The sequence below is a fragment of the Trachymyrmex cornetzi genome, unplaced genomic scaffold (genome assembly GCF_001594075.2).
Source record: "Trachymyrmex cornetzi isolate Tcor2-1 unplaced genomic scaffold, Tcor1.1 scaffold23, whole genome shotgun sequence".
NCBI classification, from domain to species: Eukaryota; Metazoa; Arthropoda; class Insecta; order Hymenoptera; family Formicidae; genus Trachymyrmex; species Trachymyrmex cornetzi.
Genome location: NW_017296956.1, coordinates 810,516 through 832,304, shown reverse-complemented (window position 1 = coordinate 832,304; position 21,789 = coordinate 810,516). Strand labels below are relative to the sequence as shown.

The following is a 21,789-nucleotide window of genomic DNA, read 5'->3' as shown; positions in this document are numbered from 1 at the left end:
TAGCCTCTTTGAATCTTTTACATTTTATATAATCTTTGAAAGAAAGGAGTTTGGCATTAAAACGTCACTCTTGTCATGCGTGTTAGCGAATGTACATATATCCACTGATATATGTGACCTACAGTTTTTAACACCGAATCTGAACGACAATTGCAAAGATACTCTCAGGAGGTTTGCCATTGTCTTTCGAAAGGCGATCAAATAAAATCTAATTTGATGTTCTGAGTAAATTTGAAATTTAGATCTTTGCGTGTGTGTGGTGTGGCACAAAAAGCAGTCACGCTACACTCTGCGCCACGATCGCCACATAAACATTAATATACCAATCTGTAACTTTATAAACACTACATGTGCTAGATATACATAAATGCAGGTTAATAATATATATATTTTATTATTTAATCCTAAAAAATAAAAAAAATATTATTTATTAAAATGCTTTACTAAACTTTATAAACTTATTAAAAAAATTTTTCATTTAATGATATTTAAATGCTAAAACTTTTACATAAAAAATCCAGGCTAGAAACTTATCGCGTTACTTATAATGCCGTTATTGCTTTCGTTAGGTATTTCTTTTCGGTAAAACACACACACACACACACGCGATCATTTCTTTTTTCTGTCTGTAACGGTAACGGTAATATCTTTACATTTTTACAATAACGGTAACGAATTCGGCCGTTACTTTTATCATTATTTTAATCTCTTATTATGTTTATAACTATTCAATAGATCGCGTTATTTTTATAAATTATATATACATATATATATATATATATTATGTGTATATATACATTTGGCTAGAAATATGTTTATAATTTTATGTTTATAATAAAAATTTAAATACCAAAAAATATAGTTCATCTCTTAAACTGTATTCCGATAGTCGCTATCAATATTGAAAATCTATGAGCAGTATTCATAATTTATTGTTCTTATTTTAAGACGTTAAGTAATGTCTCAATTAGTGCTAATACGGCTGATTGGTTCATGACATCTTAAAACATTCTTAAATATAAGAACTTAATCTAAATTCATATAAATAAATACTAAGAAATAAAGATATTGGATAATACAAAGCATTTCAAAAATTATTAGGTAATATAAAGAAAAACTTGCTCTATTTACAGATTAGTTTCAAGTCTTAATATTTATTGTTATATTTAACATTGATTATCAATCAATTAAATAAATTTATATGTATATTTAAAAAATGCAATTTCAAAACTTATTTAATATTACAAAAAGTTAACGAAAAGTAACAAATAATTTTTCAAATAACAAATAATTTTTCAAATAAAGGTATCGGTAACGCGTTACTTTTTTAAGGTAACGTTCTCAACTCTAAAAAAAATCTGAACGTTATTTTCTATTAATCTATTCACATGTATGACAATTTATTAAATGCAAGGTTGAGAAAGTTATTTTATAAAAGTAACACGATATTATTGCAGTTCTTTTTTCTAAAAATTAACTCGCAACCGAAAAGTAACTCTTTCCTCCCTTTCTCTCTCTCTCTCTCTCTCTCTCTCTCTCTTCGTCCCTCTTTAAAAAGATTAACAGTAAGATAATAATGTAAGATTGTACAGTCAAAGTTAACCTCCGTTTTTGTTTTAACCTCCGTAAAAGTCATGTCTTAACCTCCAATATAGTAATCGCCGCTCATGCGCATTTGTTTACTTTTACGGAGGTCGATCGGTCCCGACAAGTTACTTTTATAGAGGTTCGACTGTAAATTGTATATATTAGTATTATAAAAAAAAGTTATAAATTATTCATCAGTGCACTCCTTGCCTTTATGAAGTGAACGGCATGGTTCACAAAACGTTGGCATCAGCAATGGATCATGACACGGCGATAACCCGCAAACCCTTTGGCGCCTGGGAAGAAAATACCCGTGAAAGTCTCAATAGTATCAAGTTATAAATTTATCATATAAAATAAAATTTTATTTGTTGTGATTGCAATGGTCTCACCGCGTATTACGTACGATATTATATATGATGAATAAAAGGAAATGCAGCAGTTATTAATATCCTGCATACACGTTTTTGACTTCGCAAAAGTTGAAGAACGATGTACGTAGTACACACAAGACACTAGAAGATTTACATATTTACGTACGGACTTATTACCTGAGGCGCGCATATGGCTGCTGTACAAGGCATTACAAGCGGGTGCGATGTACCGTTGATCGCCGTGGGCGTCACAGCTCTTCTCTTCTCTCCGCATCGCCAGTTTCTTCTCATCTCGCGCGTCCCGTTCGGAATATAATTCTCGATGGAATCAAAGAATCGGACACGTCATAATGTTCAACCGCACCCAAAATTACAGAGCACACAGATTAAGGTTACTTTAAAGATTACCAAGGTATATTGTTGGTAGATTCTTTGTTGGTTCAATACTCAAACGATGAGTGCTGATGTTTTGAAATACAGAAAACAAGTGGAAATGATATAAAAATTTAGAATTTTTTTTAACATAGAAAAACGTTTTTAAATATTTTCTTTTCATAAAGGAGGATAGGTAAAATTATTAGATTTTGACCTAAACAATGGAACTTTTTTATACATGATTTCTTGAATTTTTTAATGTGCTGTATCATTTGCAAACATTTATTTCAAACTGATCTGATGGGAACATATTGAAAATTGCATCAAAAATAGTATAATTTCCAGATCTGATGTTTGTTTATAATTTTCAATATTTTCCCATCAGTTTAGCGCTTGAAATTAATTTGCAAATAATTCAACACATTTAAGAAAACCCCAAAATCGGCTATTTTAGACAACTTAATTTTTTAGTTGTATTACTTTTAAAATAAGATAACGATATTGTTATCTTTCCGTTCATTGTAATTAAGTTTGTATTCAGTTTTTGTGCATTTTATTCGTTAGTGAGAAATTTTGAACTATCGATTATTATCTTATTACTCGCTGGCAGGCGTTAGAGCAGCAGATTTACTGGTGCCTCGCCATTTGTGCACATGTATTGTATTATATTTTCAGTTTGTTTGTTTTAGCTTTCTTCTTTGTAACCACAATTTTTGTACACATTGCACAATAAATTAAATTAAATTAAATTAAATTAAATATTGGTACTGAATATCATATCGTAAAATAACTCAAACGAGTCAAGACTATAAGAAAGAATCCTCGATAAAATCATCGAAGAGAAAATAAGTTAACGCGTTAAATTTATAAAGCAAATTTCATTATACGGCGCGGTAGCAAACGGTCCGTAATGGTGAACGAACAGTGAACAAACGACCGACCGTGAACTTCACGGAGAACGACGTACGTAAAAATGTATGGTAAGTAATGGCTCCTTCTAAAAACAGTTCTTTGCAAACATAAATTTTGTATATGCTAATGTCGACATTAATAAATGTTTAAAAGCTGATTACAAATTGTATTGTTTAATATGTGTAGATAAAATCTAAATTGATCTAAAGGTAAAAACTATATGACTTAAATAAAAAGAAATTAATATATTCGTGATTAAATTAAATTTTGAATGGAAATATGTCTAAATAATGAAATTTTATATATCAAGCAATATTATAATTTTTAGTAGTTTATTGCAGTAATTCTTATTACAATAAATTATAATAATTTTTATTATTATGGTAGTTGTGTGTTGTATATTAATTTATAGTTTGATTTATTCAATGTAATAAAATGTCTTGTCAAAGTGGCAGACTATTGCTATTCAAAGAAATTAATATTTCTATTAGAAAGTTTACATTGTGCAAGGATGTTGGAAACAAAACTATAAATAGAATCGAAGTAATTATAAGTGACATTTGATTCACGCAACTTCGATAGACACAAAAATGACCGACCGTGAACTTTGAAGGTGATAGCATCGAAGTTAGGCTATGATAGGGCGAAGCACTTTGAAATTTTGATATTTGAAATGTCTTCGCTAACTTTACCTCGATAATAGTCGATTAACCGTTAGATACTTCTTTTTATGACGGCACCGCTCTGTCGAAAAAATCATTTTTCTAAGAAGGAACGCTCTGATCCTGATGTCATCTCTAAGATAAAACACTTTAATAACATTTATGACTAAAATGTAATTAAATATAAAATTATTTTTTTACGGTATTTTTTTCGAACTTTTATAAAACATATTCGGAGAAAAAGATATACTAAATTTTAATAAATATTTGATTGAAAGTACTAGCTAAATATTTACTAAATGCAATTCCTTTAAATATTTGAATATTAAGATAATAATTTGATTTTATAACAAAGGTAGTAAAATTGTTGAAAAATGTAAATTTTTTAGAAATTGATAAAAATAAAGTCAACGTGACGTAACCCATTGTTCTTAAAAGTTCTTATTAAATATAGAGAGTAAGGGTTTTTAGAGAACAAAGATCTATTTTTTAAATTTACAGTTCTTTTTATATAAAATTTATAATTCATTATATCGTTGTTTCAAAATATGTCATTTCTTCAGTATTATTATAGAGTGGCTTTTTCGTCTTGTACAAATTAACAAATAAATTTCTCATACTTCAATATTTTTTTTAATTCCAATCAATTTAAATCTTTCATTCTCTTTATGTCAAATTATGTAACAAATAAATTTCTCATACTTCAATATTTTTTTTAATTCCAATCAATTTAAATCTTTCATTCTCTTTATGTCAAATTATGTTTAAAATTAAATTGGCCTAAAATACGAGTAAGGCAAATTTTTTAAAATTTCTGTAAATTTAAAATTTAATATTATTGAAAGAGTTAAACAAAGCTATGAAGCTTATAAAGTGCAGCTGACATCTGAATGTTACTACGGTTACGGCGTACCGGAGAGAAATAAACAGATTATCATTGCTCAACAGCGCTCTACCGCGCTGTATACAGCGCGATATTATCATAAAATACCGGTTTCCGAGCCTATCGGTCACGGTATCCCACGGAAAATTAAAAAACGAGCTCCGTACGCGCGATAGCCACGAATTACGACTATCCGTGAACCCCGAGGATGATTTCACCGATGGTGGGGATGCTATACCGCTATGTCTTACTCGTCGAGCTCTCTCCCTCTCGCGTCTCTCATCTTGCAGTCGTGCCCCCCTCCTCATCACAATTTTCGCAGTCGGGGGCACAACGGTTACGTTTTACCGTTGCGAGCCGCTCGTTCGCTCACGCGGCATCCGTGTTGCGGTTGCGGCCCGACGTTCTCCTCTTTGCTCTCCCGCCTACTCGCGCGAGAAGCAAGGTTTTGCACGCGATTTGATTCAGCAGCCTAGCCCCCGTCTGTGCGCATGCCCGAGGAAGCGAGCTTACGAGCGCATCTATTTCATGGAGAATTCTCACAAGCGCGCAAGTTAAACGGATGCCCTTATAAACCTACTACACTAGGCACAACTTTCATAAAAACGAAGAAAAACGAAGAAAAACGCGAGATTTCGACCGAGCTCCATATTTGTATTTAAACAAATGTACTTTTCAAATACTCATGCAATCTCGAGCGCATAAGTTTCTATTTACAGCCAGTATTTATAATCGAGATGTTGAAAAACGGCTTAAACTGAGATCACGAAAAAGTTTCACTTCAACCTGATGGCATGATTAAATTAACTGTAAATCGTTAAAATATGCATTATATATGGAAGAATTTTGTATAAATTTAAATATACCTATACCCTGTGTTTTATATATTACGGTACTAATCGCGTATCAAGCTACGTAATTTTTCAATTAACCTTTTTCAATTAACGTTTGTATAAAGTTGCCAGCGATCGCGCTGAGCGAAAGAAGAACTCGGTGCGAGCGGAATCCAGAGCGAAATCATAGAGAAGAAGACCTTTACCTTCGAACAATTCAATGAAGCTTACCTGCGAAGAATCGGCTAATAACGCGTTGCGTGTCGCCAACTCACTACTGTAGGGTTGCACGCGACTTAAATCGATCATTGTTTCCAACATTGGCGACGCAAAAATGTCAGTTTAAAACTTGCTTTTAAAAAAATGTGTAAGGTGAATAGCGATTTTATATGTATATAAAATTCCATTATTAGATAGTCTAAGTATCAAATAAATTTTCCTATCATGCTCAATATCAGTGAGATTGAAAATCGATACCTGTCAATATATATCTCGTGAGTGAACGGAATGAATAAAATCAAGGAATTATTGAAGCGTCTCTCTCTCTCTCTCTCTCTCTCTCTCTCTCTCTCTCTCTCTCTCTTTCTCTCTTTCATAAGAATGCGAGTGCTTGAGCAGCTAAAAGATTCATCATGCTTTTGCTTCGAAAAAGCCAGAACGCAGATACGAAGATCTACAACGAAATATCTGGTAGCAAACGTTTTATGAAAGTCGGACTAGCCTTGGGTTTGGCGCCAAAGACCGACCTGAGGTCAATGACCATCGGAATATTCACGTTCGGCCAACGAACGACCGCGGGCACGGTCCGAGCGATTCCTCCGGCTCGAGATAATCGCGCATTCAAGGGTACGGAAGACGCGACGAATCGATTTCGGCGAATCTCGGTCCCTCCTTTGTCATTGAAATATCTTCTTTGTTATATCATTCTAATATTTCTAATATTAAACACTCTCGCGAACAAAAACTTTATTTAGGTCTCTTAAAGAAAGATAGATGTTCATTAATTATGTTCATGTTTTTTTGGTAAATATTAATTTCTTACAATAATAAATTTAAATTATTATATATACAATTTTGCAATCGAACTTTCTCACGATGAAATATCCATAACGGTAATTGTGAGAGGAATTTACATAAGATAAGTTATTATATTAAAAATTAGTATCTTTAAACAATATTTAATTGCACAAATTGAAAAATAATCAATACCATTTTATTTTGATCAAAAATTATTTAATATAAACACACACAATATTAATTAAAAATAAACCAAAAATTAATCCAAAAAATATTTAACACAAATGAAAGAAAAATTTTCTATCGAAATGAGTACTTAGTAATATTTATTATATATTTTTATTATACGCTATTTAATAAATCTATTAATATATACAGGGTACCCAAAACTTTTTGACACGCAGCTTGCGGGCAGGTAAAGCGGACTAAATTGAGTCGTAAAGTCCTCTATTATTTTGTAATTTTGATAATTTTTTTAGTTACTTAATAAGCAGAATATTTAAAATCTTTAAGGTATTTTATAAAGAACTCTGAAAGATATCTTAAAGTTATTATATTATGCGTCGATTTTATCTGCTTATTCGGCAATTTTTAAAAATTAATATCTCCTTAACTATTGCGAAAATTATAAAATGGTAAGAAAACTTTTCGACTCAGTTTTGTCCGATCTATCTGCTCACAAGCGGTGAGTCAAAAAGGTTGGAACACTCTGTATATATCTGTATCTAATTACTAATAATGTTTATATATAGGCAAACGATTAAATCAAATCACTGAAAGTTTATAAAATATGGCTAAATATTATACAACCCATTTCTCGTTTATCACTTGCTGTTCCACTTTGTTTAAATAATGTTATAATGAATCTACAAGTATCTGAATGTTTGAATATATTTGATCAATCCGCTCCTACGTACTCAATGCACGCCGGATAAGCAGGATATCAAACTTAAAGAGGGTGGCACCCTACGGGCAAATAACGGTGAATGGCGCGACCGAGTGACTCTCGTCACGAAAGAGATCCGCGTGCACGACAAAGCGAAGGCGGCGAAGTCTCAAGATGAAGAAGATGAAATAGTGCTCTGAATCATACGGAAATGAAAGAATAGAGAAGAATGTAACAAAAGGAGGAATAAAGAGGAAAAACAATTTAAAAAGCGCGTTTAACCAAAGAAAAGGAAAAGAAGCAGGAAGATGGAAGGAAAATAGAGAATCAACGTAGGTTGAACGTCACAGAGAGAGAAAAATTAGAAAAATAAGAGAACGGAAGAGATGAAAGCATAGGGAAAATGTAGGAGACAAAACTCAAAACAAGAAGATGGACGAAAAAGAAGGGAAACCGAGACGAAGAAGATAAAGAAAAGGGAGAAAGAGGAGGAAAAACATAAAGAAGGAACCACAGAGAAAGACTTTGGTGGGGGTTGAAGAAAGACCGTTCGCTTTATACTACCGCTCGTCTGGTAGGGACACGCGAACGACGACGAATCGGTGGTAGAGGTAGAAGAGTGAATGTACGATGACGAGCGGCACCGTGCGCAAGCACCTGTGGATCTCTGCGGTAGAGTCACTCACCAGCTACCACCACCGGACCACCGCCGAACCTCGAGGTGTACAGGTAGAACCGAACCGAAACGGTAACGTCGCGCACAACGAAACGCGAGGAGATCGAAATAGGAAGAAATAGAAAAAGTTCGAAAACGAAAGGCAAACAATCGTCTAAAAAATACCTAGCAGTCCTACCAAAAAGTGGAAGGTGATTGCGACTGACCGTGGAGATTTTATTAGCCGTGCTGGCGTTGAAGAGAAAAGAACCGCCTTCTGATCACGTATGTGAAGATACAGTTTGCTCGAAAAGATGAAGGACACGTGGATGAGAAGATGAAGAGAGATAATATCTAATAGATAGTTGCATATCGAGAAATAATTTTTATGGGGAAAGAAGCAATTGCGAAAATCAGTCACGAAAGAATTCATCGAGCACTTTAAGTGTAAATTTGGGATTGCAGTGCATTACGGCAAATTGGGATCAAAGTACGGTTTTTCCGCAACAACATATGCATTGACTCGAGTGCGAAGAATCAAAATACCTGGCCGCAATCTATGTTGGACTTCTCATTTAGCTATTGCCATTTGTCGATTGTAATCAAGCCAGTTCCGGTTTCAAAGGCGGCGTCATTGTTATTAGTGACGTCGCAGAAACAAATCCACAAAGACCAACGAACTCGCTTCTGAACGACTCGTAATTGTGATCTAATTGATATTAGCGCATATAATTGATTCACGATCAGTAAATAAAATTTGTGTTTACTCAATTCTATTTACTGAGCTAGTGTCCAGTAACCAACTTAATTTCGTGCGGAGTATCTGAAGAAATAGAACCGTGGCCTCTTCAGCCAAAATTCGTGCTTGCATCTTTAAAATTGGACGAGTTACAAAAAAGAAAGAAAAGGATAACATCGAATGTGCGAGAGTGCAAATAGGAGTCAGGAAAATCGTAGGTGGAGGACGAAACCCTGATCGATTCTGTATCGAGCGTCACGACGCTCGGTATCATTATGTGGCGAAAGCACGTTCTTTGATTCGTGATTCTGAAAACAGAAAAGTATGGATATATATATATGTACAGTTGAACGATAAGTGAGAAAATCGATTGAAAGAACGGATCGGAAAAAACGAAATTGTTCTTAACGCGCATAGTGATTAACGGATTTACTTAAGTGGGTGATAAGTGAGAGAATCGAGGTGAGATAAGAGCGGTTTTTGGGAGAGGCGGCGTTGTGGATACCAGGATATGCGATCTCGGACAAGATGCCTAGCACAATAAGAGGTGAGTGACAAATCGTATCGGTTTATTTAAATTCAAATAATCCTGTGTCACAAGCTCCATGACAATCATACAAGTCTTATGACAATTTTTGTATTATAAGATATAACACAGATATTTTTTAATTGCAACAATTCATTAATAATAATTACAAGATGTAATAATAATTACAAGAAAAGTCAATCATGAATCGTTACATAAAAGTTGTTACATAAAATTTTAATTAATTAAAATTTTCGTGATATGTAATATTACGGTAATACTTATTTTGGACGTAAAAGGTTAAAGACTTTGGAGAAAATCTCACGAAAGATAAAAACGAACCGAGTGTGTAGATTTAATAGGCGCTATCAAAGATTCACATGGCATCGATTCTTTCAGCGCTTTAACTCTTTCACTACGGATTATTGATTCAACAGAAGACAACTTCTGCAATATGCGATTTTTTAAATTAAGTTACTGATAAATAAAACAAAATTTATTCTTTATATTATATGTAATTACATGCACTAATAGTTTCATGTTTCGAAACATTCATAACATAATTAATGGATAGAATAAGATTTTAATGAAAAGTTCAACATTCATAAAACATTCTTTCATTGATATTACAGGATTGATAAATCCGTTCACTTTTCGCATTGGCTTTTGCAATATGTAGTAATTTGAATTATACATTTAATTTTTGGTGACATGATGATCACATGACTTTATCTTTTCATGCTTTTAAGTTATGACAATTTAATATCTATTTTATAAAAAGCGTATGACTACTTTTAATCAGCTAAAATTTTTATTTTCTAATTACACTTAAAATGTGTAAATCGTTTTACTATTTTTATTTCGCTGAATCTAGAGTTAATATTACAATTTCTATATATTATAAAGAATAACAGTATCACTAAAGAGAAGACTATATCTCATATATGTGCATGTATTTTAACAAACGCATAATTAAAATTTTATGATATTCTATTCTTCCTTGACTCTGTCTAGATTTATACAAAAAGTTGCTTAATTTTTTTCTTGAAGGGATTAAAGTGTACCGAATCAATCTCGAATTATTCAGAAGAGTAGGGTAGTAGCTGAAAAGAATATTTAATCGGAATGAAAAGGAATACTGATTAGGGAAAAATAGGCTCGTTCGCAGAAGGTAACAGTACGCGATGTTGCGGTCACGATGGCAGGGTCATTCGAGGTCAGTAACACACTGACGACGCAGTCGCGTAATCCGCGACGCTCTTCTGCCTCTGAGATCCATCGAGTGTGCGCTTTTCAATCTCTTCGTCCCATTCGCGATTGTCAGTGTCGACATTATCGTTTTCAAGATTATCGTTCTAATATCTATTACTTCTTTATCGCATATATAACCAAATTTTCCTCAATTATATATATCAACTGGGAAAGAAAGGCGATATGTAATATTCAGCGATAATAATGCATTATTAAATTCACAATTTGCAGTGTCTCTATAAATCTTAATTTTACATTGTTCTCAATATCACATCTACGTTTTATATAGAAAGCGTTAAATTTTTATGAAGAGTAATTATTAAAATAAAAGGAAAATAAAAAAATTAAGAAGAGCTACGAGTCAAAACAAGTTGTTCTTCGTTTATTTTTCTTTTATTGGAATTATTTGAGCCATTTAACATTCTTTATTAAGTAATTATTAAATTATTTAAGTTACAGTTTTAGAGTATATCGTTATATATTTAGAGTATGTACTTTCAAGTTTATATATCTGTATATCTCTCTATGTATAGTCCATATATACTCAATGGTGGAAAAATCATTATTATTACTGAGTCTATCTCTGATAATTATGACATGGCATCATGTCGACTAATGGATTACAGCATAATTGTAAATATATTCTCTTTGGGAATATACAAAAAAACTAATTTCCACTAAAAACAAATAATTCCACTAATATTTAATCTTCTTCATTACAAAGAAATCAATAATTTAATTGTTTGAAAAGTACAATAAACGGAATTAATTAATATAATTAAATAATTGATTTTAAGGTAAAATATATTATTATATTGCGTTTATTTGTACCGCTATTGCAATGAATGTAAAATAATTAATAGATTGTTAATTTTTTTATCGTATAAAATTACATTAATGCTTATTCTTAACTGATATAGTCTTATCTTTCGAATTATCAGCAAATCAAACGGAATACGATGATTTAAACGATGGTAATTTTATGTACTTGTACATTTGTGATAATAGAGAATCCGTTATACAGGATTGCCTAAATAGGATTAAATGAAATATTAGCGAGATTAACACACACCACCAATTAACACTGTCCACTCTTCGATGAAATGTTTAAATGATTTATTTCTCTAATTTAACATTTTAGGAATATTAAAAATTATTTTTTAAAAATCTACAAAATAATTCAAACAAAATTTTTTTTATCGATTTTTTTATTATGATAAAATTCCTTAATAAGATATAAAGCAATATCTAAGGAAAAAAAAAAATGTAAAGATAATAATAGAAGCACAATGAATCATGCTCCGTGATGTAGTCTAGATGTAAAAATTACATGACAAAGCATAGATGAATTGATACTAAAGGAATGCATGCGAAAGCAGATGTAACGCTTCAAATTACACTGATGAAAGCAATAACTATACGCAGTTATTTCAGAATCAGCAAACAAAACAAAATATGCTATAGTATAATAACCGATGTTATTAGAAATTTAATATTAAAAAAAGATAAAAGCAAATAAATTGCGTAAGATTGAAAAAATAACGAATATAGTTCGAAATTACTAAGAAAAGCGTTAAAACGATAGGATTTATATTCCAGGAAATATTACGCAATCAAAAATTGAGCAACACAGAAAAGATGGGCAGACAAAGTGGGAGGAGGGAAAGGTAGCGGGAAGGGAACGTGAACGAAGGGAAGGGTAGATAACGAAAAGCGAGATTCTCTTCCTGCGACAGGTGGTAAAGACCTTGGTAAATTTAAGGGCGTAGCGATCGATTACCTAACCGGGCACGGCCATGAAGCAGATTTCAGTTTCCGATGCGGACCCGATGGGCCTGCGCTCAACCGAACTAAGCGCCGACAAGCTCACCGCTCGGTACACGAACAAAAGCGAGGGTCAATGAACCTTCTTGGACGTACACCACACGCACGCACGCATGCATGCACGTGATTCCTCCACGCATTCGTGCGCGCCCACTCTCCGTCTTTGTCCTCGAGTCTCACCATTTTTCTTTATCTCTATCGCAAATCGCAGTACGGACAGTGTCATGGACGAAATTTCGGCATAAGCTCGGATCTACAATAGATTTTTAAGCCTTAAGTCGTAAAGAATGGACGAATAGCAATCAATTATTCTCTTCGCGTTCGACTGTTATCGGTCAATATCTTACGGCTTAAAACACCCATTGTAGATCCGAACTAATGAAAAAGAGTTTATTTGAACCAGTAAAAATCCTAGTAAAGTATGTAAGGGTAGAGAATTCTATCATGCGAGATAGAAAGATGAGATTGCGGAACCAGCTTCACGTGGTATTGTGCCATATTTTTCCGTAAGGTGAAATGATACGAGGTACTATGAAAATTCATGACACAAATCGCTATGAAAATTCAGGGTAGCCATGTCGTGATATCAAAAAATGAAAGCGTCATACTGCAGTGACATGCAATGTAAATGCCTAGTATATGTATATGAAGAAAGATTTTGCTTTATGTAAAAATAAATTTATTTATAATATATGTAGATATATAGCAGTTTCTCATGTAGCTATTATTCTCAATGTATATTTTAACGTGATTATTTAGAAATTGTGGCCATTAAGATTCTAAATTTTATTTTGTAAATAAGTCTTTTTATATTTTATATATTTTTTATTTATATTTTATATATATAATTATTTCTAGTTACTCCATTATTCTTCAATATATAGGCTCCTTAATTACGCCAATCTTTCTCCATACCTTTTTGATTGTTATAAAAATAGAATTCTGATTGTGATGAATTCGAACCAGAAAACGAAATATTCGAATACAGTTCGTTACTTGTTAAAACAGGATCAATTCTGTGCCAGTAAAATCAATCATCAGAGTCCTCTCTGCCTTGCTGTTCGGAATATAGTTAAACAATACAAGTCCATATTATCAACGGCCAACTCGAACGTTATTGAAATTTTGATTAACAAATAAACTAAAAAATAAAGATATTTCTATTCATGATGATGACTGATATGATAATTAGGAATATAATTGTTAATCATAAATAATGGATATATTGATCAATTTCAATATTTGTAATTTAACAATTGAAACAGCGATATATAATACCTAATTTTCTCTACATTTTATACGAGAAGATAATCTCTTCGAATCAAATATATCTCAGAAAAAGATCTTTTTATAAATTATTATTTTTTCTGAATAAAATTAATAAAATGTTAAATATATATATACACAGTTCAAATATATCAATATTATGATTCACCGTAACAGAAAATATCAGTGGAATAATTCAATTATTCCGTAGAAAGATTACATACAAAATGGGTTTGTTTGCGTTTTGTTAAAATATATATATTATTTCATGATATAATAATTATTAACAATAAGGATCTCTATTACTTGAATACACAATCAATAGGAAATAAAGCCTATATAACAGTCGAAACTAAATCTTGGTACTTAAATTCGATGTGAATTTATATATTTATACATATCAAATTCTGCTGAATTGATTTTTTGGCAGGAACGCTACATCGACAGAACCATAGTACTATCACAAATTAATTACCTAGTAATTTAATAATTTGATATACCTTTGAAAGATCTTAATAATGCTGATAAACATATTAAAATCTGTAAACATCTGGAAATCTGGAATTATTATTAAACTTGATATTATTAGAATATTCTGAGAAAAAATATAATTTTTGTTTTAAAACAAGCGAGAATACAAACAGTCTGTTATCGTCAAACGAATCATCTCTGTCGAATCTACAGTCACTCGCCTCAGAAAATACTTATAAAAAATAATTAAATTTAATTTTCCAGAATAGGCGCGAATAAAAAAGAATGGTAACCCCGGATATTTATTTATATCTCCACGAAATAGTCGTGTGAGTACAGTCCGACCGATGTAAAGACATTACCCAAGCATATCGCATAGCATATATCGAAACGCACGAAGGGTATAAGCAGACGATGAACCTGTATATGTCGATGGGAGCCTCTACCCAAATTACGCTGCCGGGTACCGTTATGGTAGGCCCATGACCGAGCGACTCTGAGCGACTTGAAGCGAGTTCGAGCCTCGTCTCTTGCAGTACTTCTTCCCGTACCTTAAGCAACAATCGAAAGATTCATGCGTCACGATAGGCCTGTCGCTATTTGTAATATCTTATAAATAGATATCTATAATTTCTAGCGAGAACGCGAACTGGAATTAATTCGTATTTAAAAGAATAATTCATAAGTTTTACAGTTACGGTTCTATCAATTAATTATTAATTGCTCAAAGACCGTATAAATTTTTTATTATATAAATTAAAAATATACACAGAATAATAGTTCACAAATAAAAAATATGTACAAAATAAGAAGTTATTTTCATTTCTTGAAATTATTATTTTAAAGAAACTGAACTTTTCAGACTTTTACCAATTTTTTCTTAATTAAAAAGTATTTTTACAAACTTAATCATATAAAGTATAGTAAGCATTAGTATAAACATCGTACAAGTATAAACAAATATTAACTATATCAAAATAATACACACATATTTTTTACATTGAAAAGGTTAAAACATGTTAAAATATCACGTACGTAAAATCATTTACATCCCAATGAACTAGCATCATTACGAATTCAACGTTGAAGGACCGTTGCTAAGCGTAACTAGAGGAATACTAACGATAGTAACGATATTACAAAATCATTTAATTATTAATACGAATGTTGATTTTCTTACTACTTGCGCATCGATATTTCATTCTTCCTTTTTAACATTTTAAAAAGCTGTAGTTTTGATTACATACTATCAAGATGCATGATCAGCTCTGTAACAAGTTGATATTAATACCAAACCCTTACTTACGTGCAACGGTCATACACTTTTCCTTGTTCTTATATTCTTGTCTCTTCCGTCTTGCACGGAATCCAGCGTCGGTACTTTCACTTGATTCCAAATATCGATACCACGTATCGACGCAGCAAGCAGCAACCCCACAAGTGACGCGCGTGTACATACATACATTATGAGAACGTGCGTAACTACGCGCGTAATTGCGCCATTCGTCGCGCCTACCTATCTACCTACCTACCTACCTACCTACCTATCTAACTCAAAACCAGGTTCCTTTGCTTCTTCGTTCTTCAGTCATTGAACTCGCGCGACTCGTTCAACCCACCAGCTGTTTCTTACTATCCCACCTCCACCCGCGCCCCATTTTATCTTTCCCTCCCTTCGGTTTTGCTGTTTCTACTACTACTGCTACTACTACTACTACTACTTCATTCTGAGGCGACCCTGCATGGATCATATCTCCTCCAACTTTACGATCTACAGATCCACGTTTTCTAACCCGTCCTCGTACGAGACATCGATCAGAAAAGAAGAGACAAGTTTCTCTCTAAAAGAATGTTTTTTTTTACGGTATGAAATTCCTATTAATAGTATTAATTATGTGTACTCTTATATGATTTACATTAACTGAAAATTAAGATTACTCTTATTCTTGAATCTTTAACACTTTGTGTGTGTGTAGTTTTTTCGTATAATCATCATCTCTTTTAGCTCGTAACACACATAATACTCAATTCTTCTTATGTATAATAAGATATATGTAATAAGATTCTTATATATAATCTAATTTTAAGACTTAAATTATTAATGTAATACTGAAGAAGGTCTGATTCAAGACCGAAACGTTTATTTATTGTACTATATCAAATATAATATTCTTAAGCCATCTATATCAGGCGTTCGTGGTTTTATGCTTTTTTAATTATATTGTTTTATATTCGTACCACGTTTCTAACCTATAAAGTTTATATATAATAATCGAAGATGTCTTTACGAAATATCACTTTAATGTTACGTGTTTGTCAATTAGTTTAAAATGCCTTTAATTATTACAAACAATATCTATTTTAAAAAAAGGTATTTTCGACAAAAAAATATAAAAAGATTGAACAAAACACTATATAATATTTTAATTTCTTTAAGTTCAAACAAACAATCTTTTCATTATTTTCATATGTTATATTCACATTAAATCTTGATATATAAAACTGTAAGAAAAATTATTTAAATTAAAATATTGATGAAATAAATTTTCACATTAATTGATCATTAAATTATTTTATAGAAAGACTCATATTTCCTGTCAACGTTTACATTTTCAAGCAAGTTTTTTTGTTTTTCAATTATTGCAAAAAGAAATGCAAACAGTAAGATCGTTCGAATAACTCTAAGATCCTTATTCAATAACACCCAAGCGAGAAAGCCCGTTAGCTTGAATATGAGTTCGTTGCCCGTTAATGTGCGTTAATGTTATATCGATCAACGAGGAATTTAAAGAAGAAGCGATTTTCATCTTCTTCCTATAATACAATAAATTCTTCTGCAACAATTATCTTGATAACCCGCATATTAGTAATTTATCAATACAGAAGAACCTTACACAAAATTCTCTCTAATTAAAATTATAAATTAATTAACCAATGGTAATATTAAATAATTAATATAAATTAATTAACCAATGATACTTGTAATATAAAATAACCAAATCTGAATATGGCACATATATAATGGTTGTTTTAATATTTCTCTTACCAAATACAATTATACAAAATACATTCTACAGAACGAATATAATACTTTTGTTTGCATACATATACATATACGATGTGCTATTTCATATTTTTTAATTTAAAATTAAAAAATAATACCTTTTATTTTCAGGCAGATATTGATATTTAATGGTAGAAGGAGAGAACAGTTTTATGTCAGAATTAAAAACAGAGAAATTGGTTGTAAAACCATTTTATTTATTACTTATAAAAAAATTATTAAGTTTAAAAATAGAGTGAGATTAAAGTAACAAAGATTATTAAGTCTTAAAAAAGTTAAATTAAATATTTCGGTCGCTTGAAGCATTCTGAAAGACGAGGCACGCGTTAGCAAGAACTAATTCGTAACGAGTAATAGCTCGCGCGGGCTCGGTCACTGCCACGCTCTAGTCATGACTCATAGAACGATATCTCCTCTCTTCTGGATTCAGTTCTCGTTGAACGTTGCTGTTAAGCGTTTAAGGTCGCGGAGGGGAAGGTCGAGCCCACGTTCAACGCCCTTTCATGTATTTCAATCTTAGGCACACGCAACGGTGATATTGGGGCGTGAAGCGACTGATAACGATATGACACACGTATCTAAATGGATAATGTAACAATTGATAATTTGTCTGAAACCTTAATATTTACACTTTTCTAAGTATTAACATTAACGACATTATCGTGTTTATTTATTTATACCGTTTCTCTATTATTAACATATTATCGATCGTGAACGGATATCATCTACATTGTCCTGAATTCATTTTTCATCGAATTCTATCTATAATACTTTTCATGTAATTATTTTAAGGAATTCATATTTATTATATGTATAATTTAATATAAAATACAGACGTCAAAATAACGTGATGATGTTCTTTCTTTATCAATAATGCACAAATATGAAATGAGAAAGATTAAATCGATAGAATTAATCTCAAATCTTTACACGGAGAGAATTTTCTTTTAAAATTTACCCTGAAAATATGACAGTCGTGGGACAACATTGTATTTCGAAGATTTTTACCATGCACTTCAGTAAAATTGATCAAACTTATTTTAAACTTTATTGTAGTTTTATTAATGAATGAGAGGGATTTATGTTAAAATTCTTCAAAATACAATATTGTCCCACGACTGTCATATTTTCAAGGTAAATTCTAAGAAAAAATTCTCTCCGTGTATGCAGATATCTAGGATGTAGCAAAAGAGAGAATTGAATCATATTATACCTTTAAAAAAAAAATAAATATATATCAATACGTATATATAGATTGTAAAATGATTTATAAATCAAACAATGTACCTCGATGTCTTTAAATCTGCAATATTAGCTTGGCTTCCTTACACTATCAATTTGTCTGTCTATCTTTCCTCAACGCAGATAAAATTCTTTATACAGATATGTCTCTATTATGTGTGTGTATAAATATATATAAACTGTATATAATTAGTTTAAACAATACTATTACACATTATTATGCACCTTATTATCACAATATTGTTATGCATTACATAACATAAATATATTTTATATACATATAATTAATTTACACAAGTACATACTGCAATACACACATCATACCGACTCGTATCTTTTATCCAATATAATTAATATCGACGAGAGAGAGAGAGAGAGAGAGAGAGAGAAAATTACATACTTAAAAAAAGGTTTACGAACTTAAAGTCCTATTAATAATCGCGATCCGATAACGGAATCGAAATCTTCATGGGCCGAAAGAGCAACGCGAGTGTGGACGAGCGAGTCGTCGCGTCGGCAGGTATTCGATAGCACCGCAAGGGTCGTCGACCGCAGGTGTTACGCGCCCGTTCACTCGACCCGCTCGGCTCAGCTCGTCCTCGCGGCACGGCCAAAACTCGCAGTTCTCCCTCTCCTATTCGGGAGACCGTCGAAATTTGCGGACACGGCCCACGTAACGTTCCCTTCGCGATTACGCATACGTTAAAGCGCGAGCCCTGTGTTGCTTCGACGATACTTCTCGAAGAAGTAGTACCATAGTGACCGACCATAAAGAGAATGGAAAATCCGTGAATTACAAAAGTCAATATCGTAAACTGACGGTGAATCATTCAACATTAGTCAGTGGAAAGGATTAAAATAAATTTTGTCACACATTTCGATGAGGGACGTATCTTGACAGTTCCATAAGATAATTTTGTTTAAATAATATTAAATATTATAAACAATTTTTATTAAGTTTCTGTCAATGTTCTTAATTTACAAAGGTATAATAATCGTTCGATAGAAAAATAATATGTGAGAACTTAAATTTTCTTTATTGTAAATAAACTATTCGCGCGTAACAAGGATTATTTATTGAAAATCGGAATATAAGTCGCAAATATAAATATATCAATCTTTAAAGTCTATAATATGAACATGAAAACAATGAGCAAGATATAATCTCACAGTCCAGTATAATGGACATGTGAACACGCTTGTCTTCTCAGAGACATTCTTCATCGCTTTAAAAAAAAAACCTCTATGACGGAGAATGGCTTGGAAGAAAACCCGTAGGAGTTAGTAATTAACTCTTTGTCTTCGATAGGCCTATAGGGTGAGATTTAACTTCGTATCGCTTTTTGCACGCGTCTATTACAGCGTGACGGTACATCAATCACGGCGATACGCGGTCTACACGTGATGCCTGTCGCGCGATCGAATCGTGTAGACGAAAAATTCTCTGGTGGTATCTAGGAGAGACAAAGAGAGAAGGATTGTACGGCGACTCGTAAAGACATGAAGAATGAACGGAATGAACGACGGGAACTTTAGGCAAGTCCGCGCGCGCGGCAAAGTCACCGGCCGTGGTTCACCTCCACGAGTACTCACCTCCACGAACCTCGTCTGGGGAGGCCATTGACCCTCTCGCCACCACGTGGCGAGAGAGCGATGTCTCTCCTTAGCGTCGAAGCACCTTACCTGTCTGATTTGAAGCAACCACCCGGCCGTGAACCTTCCTAGGGCCATCCGTTTATCTTCCCATAACCCCTCCCGCTCTTCCTGGTACCTCTATCCCTGAAGCCGTTTGGTCACTCTATAGAAATCTCCTTGGCATATCGCGTGTACGTGTCTATTTATCTGTGCGTAAACGTTTTATTTCGCGCGTTGCTGGCAATGAATCGAAGATGACGTAATGAAATTAATTGTTATTTAAATCAGAGGCGTGTAGCACTTATGAAAACGTTAGCAAGTTTAAGGCTATCTGAAATCAGTAATTTGCTTATGAATGAGTCAATGTATTGCTTCGATCACGAATTGCTAATTCTAGCATGTTAAATTAATCGCGTTTATTATCTTTCTGTGCAACTGTCGAAGCTCAGAAATTCGATTGTAAATATTCTCTATTAAACATCCTATTCGAGTGCATTATTCAGTTGCATATCAATCCTATTAAATGATAATAGACTGATGAGTAAAACATCTTCATAAATTGCTACAAATTAATTAAAATTAAATTTTTTTTAAATTGTAATAAGATCGTTTTCTCATAGTTGAAATAATCATAAAACAAGAAATTGTATCATAACTACCTAAATTATATAAATCACAAAAATATAACATCAAATTAAAAATTGGCAGTAATTTCTATGTCGAATATTGAATTTGTTTATCCGACAATAAATTAAATTAATTTTTAAAAAATTGTTTCTAAGAAAAAATAACATCGGTTTATAGACATTCATCCCATGATTTAAATTATTCTGTTTGCAAACTGTCGATTTAGTAAGAATTGCGGACACCGGACGACAAAACGATTTCTCGATAACGATGCGAATTAATCGTCAATTTTTTTTTAGTGAGTGATATCAGCGATTGAAATATACTCACGTTGTCATTAGTACGTCGTCGCAGCGATTGCATCTGCATTTTTTCCACTTCCGCAACGTCGCACGACGCTGTTTCCGAGCAGCGCATTCCGTTTAGTACGTGTCAGCGACACGGAGATACACGGCGGCGCAAGAGAATATCGAGATGGAGACGAATGACCGGAACCCACGCGTATTCCCTTATCGGGCGTGGATCTTTCGCGGCCTCTCTCACTTCCGCCTCTATACATTCTATATCGAAATGAAAAGGTAGAATTCGCAGGATGATTCCGGGAAACCGAAGGCGCACACATGGACTCGAAGGATTTATGGATCCAACGATCTCTAAACAGAATCTGGATAACTACGATCTATTGCTATCGAATACTATTAATAAAAAAGAAAAAAAGCAGGAGTAAAACTAAGATTTGAAGATTTACTCCTTTAATATAGATACACTGAAAAAAAATATAGTCAATTTTAATAAATATTTATTAAATATAAAGATATATTTATTTGATACAAGAAATGTTAATTTGATTTAACAATCATTTTTTTTACTAAACAAATATTTATTTACTGTAAGTAAATATTTAGTTGGCATTATTGAACTAAATATTTATTAAAATTGACTATATTTTTTTCTCAGTGT

At 32.4% G+C, this 21,789-nt stretch overlaps 1 protein-coding gene across 1 annotated transcript in view; it reads left to right on the top strand.

The window, feature by feature from the left end:
* The first annotated feature begins 8,223 nt into the window (after window positions 1–8,223).
* Window positions 8,224–21,789, top strand: part of Hr3 (nuclear hormone receptor 3 ROR-beta) — a 109,829-nt gene continuing 96,263 nt past the window's right edge. Inside the window, exon 1 of the mRNA XM_018506909.1 lies at window positions 8,224–9,470. Within this exon, the coding sequence (XP_018362411.1) occupies window positions 9,452–9,470 (19 nt within the window). The 5' untranslated portion in view covers window positions 8,224–9,451. The remainder of the gene's footprint in view (window positions 9,471–21,789) is intronic.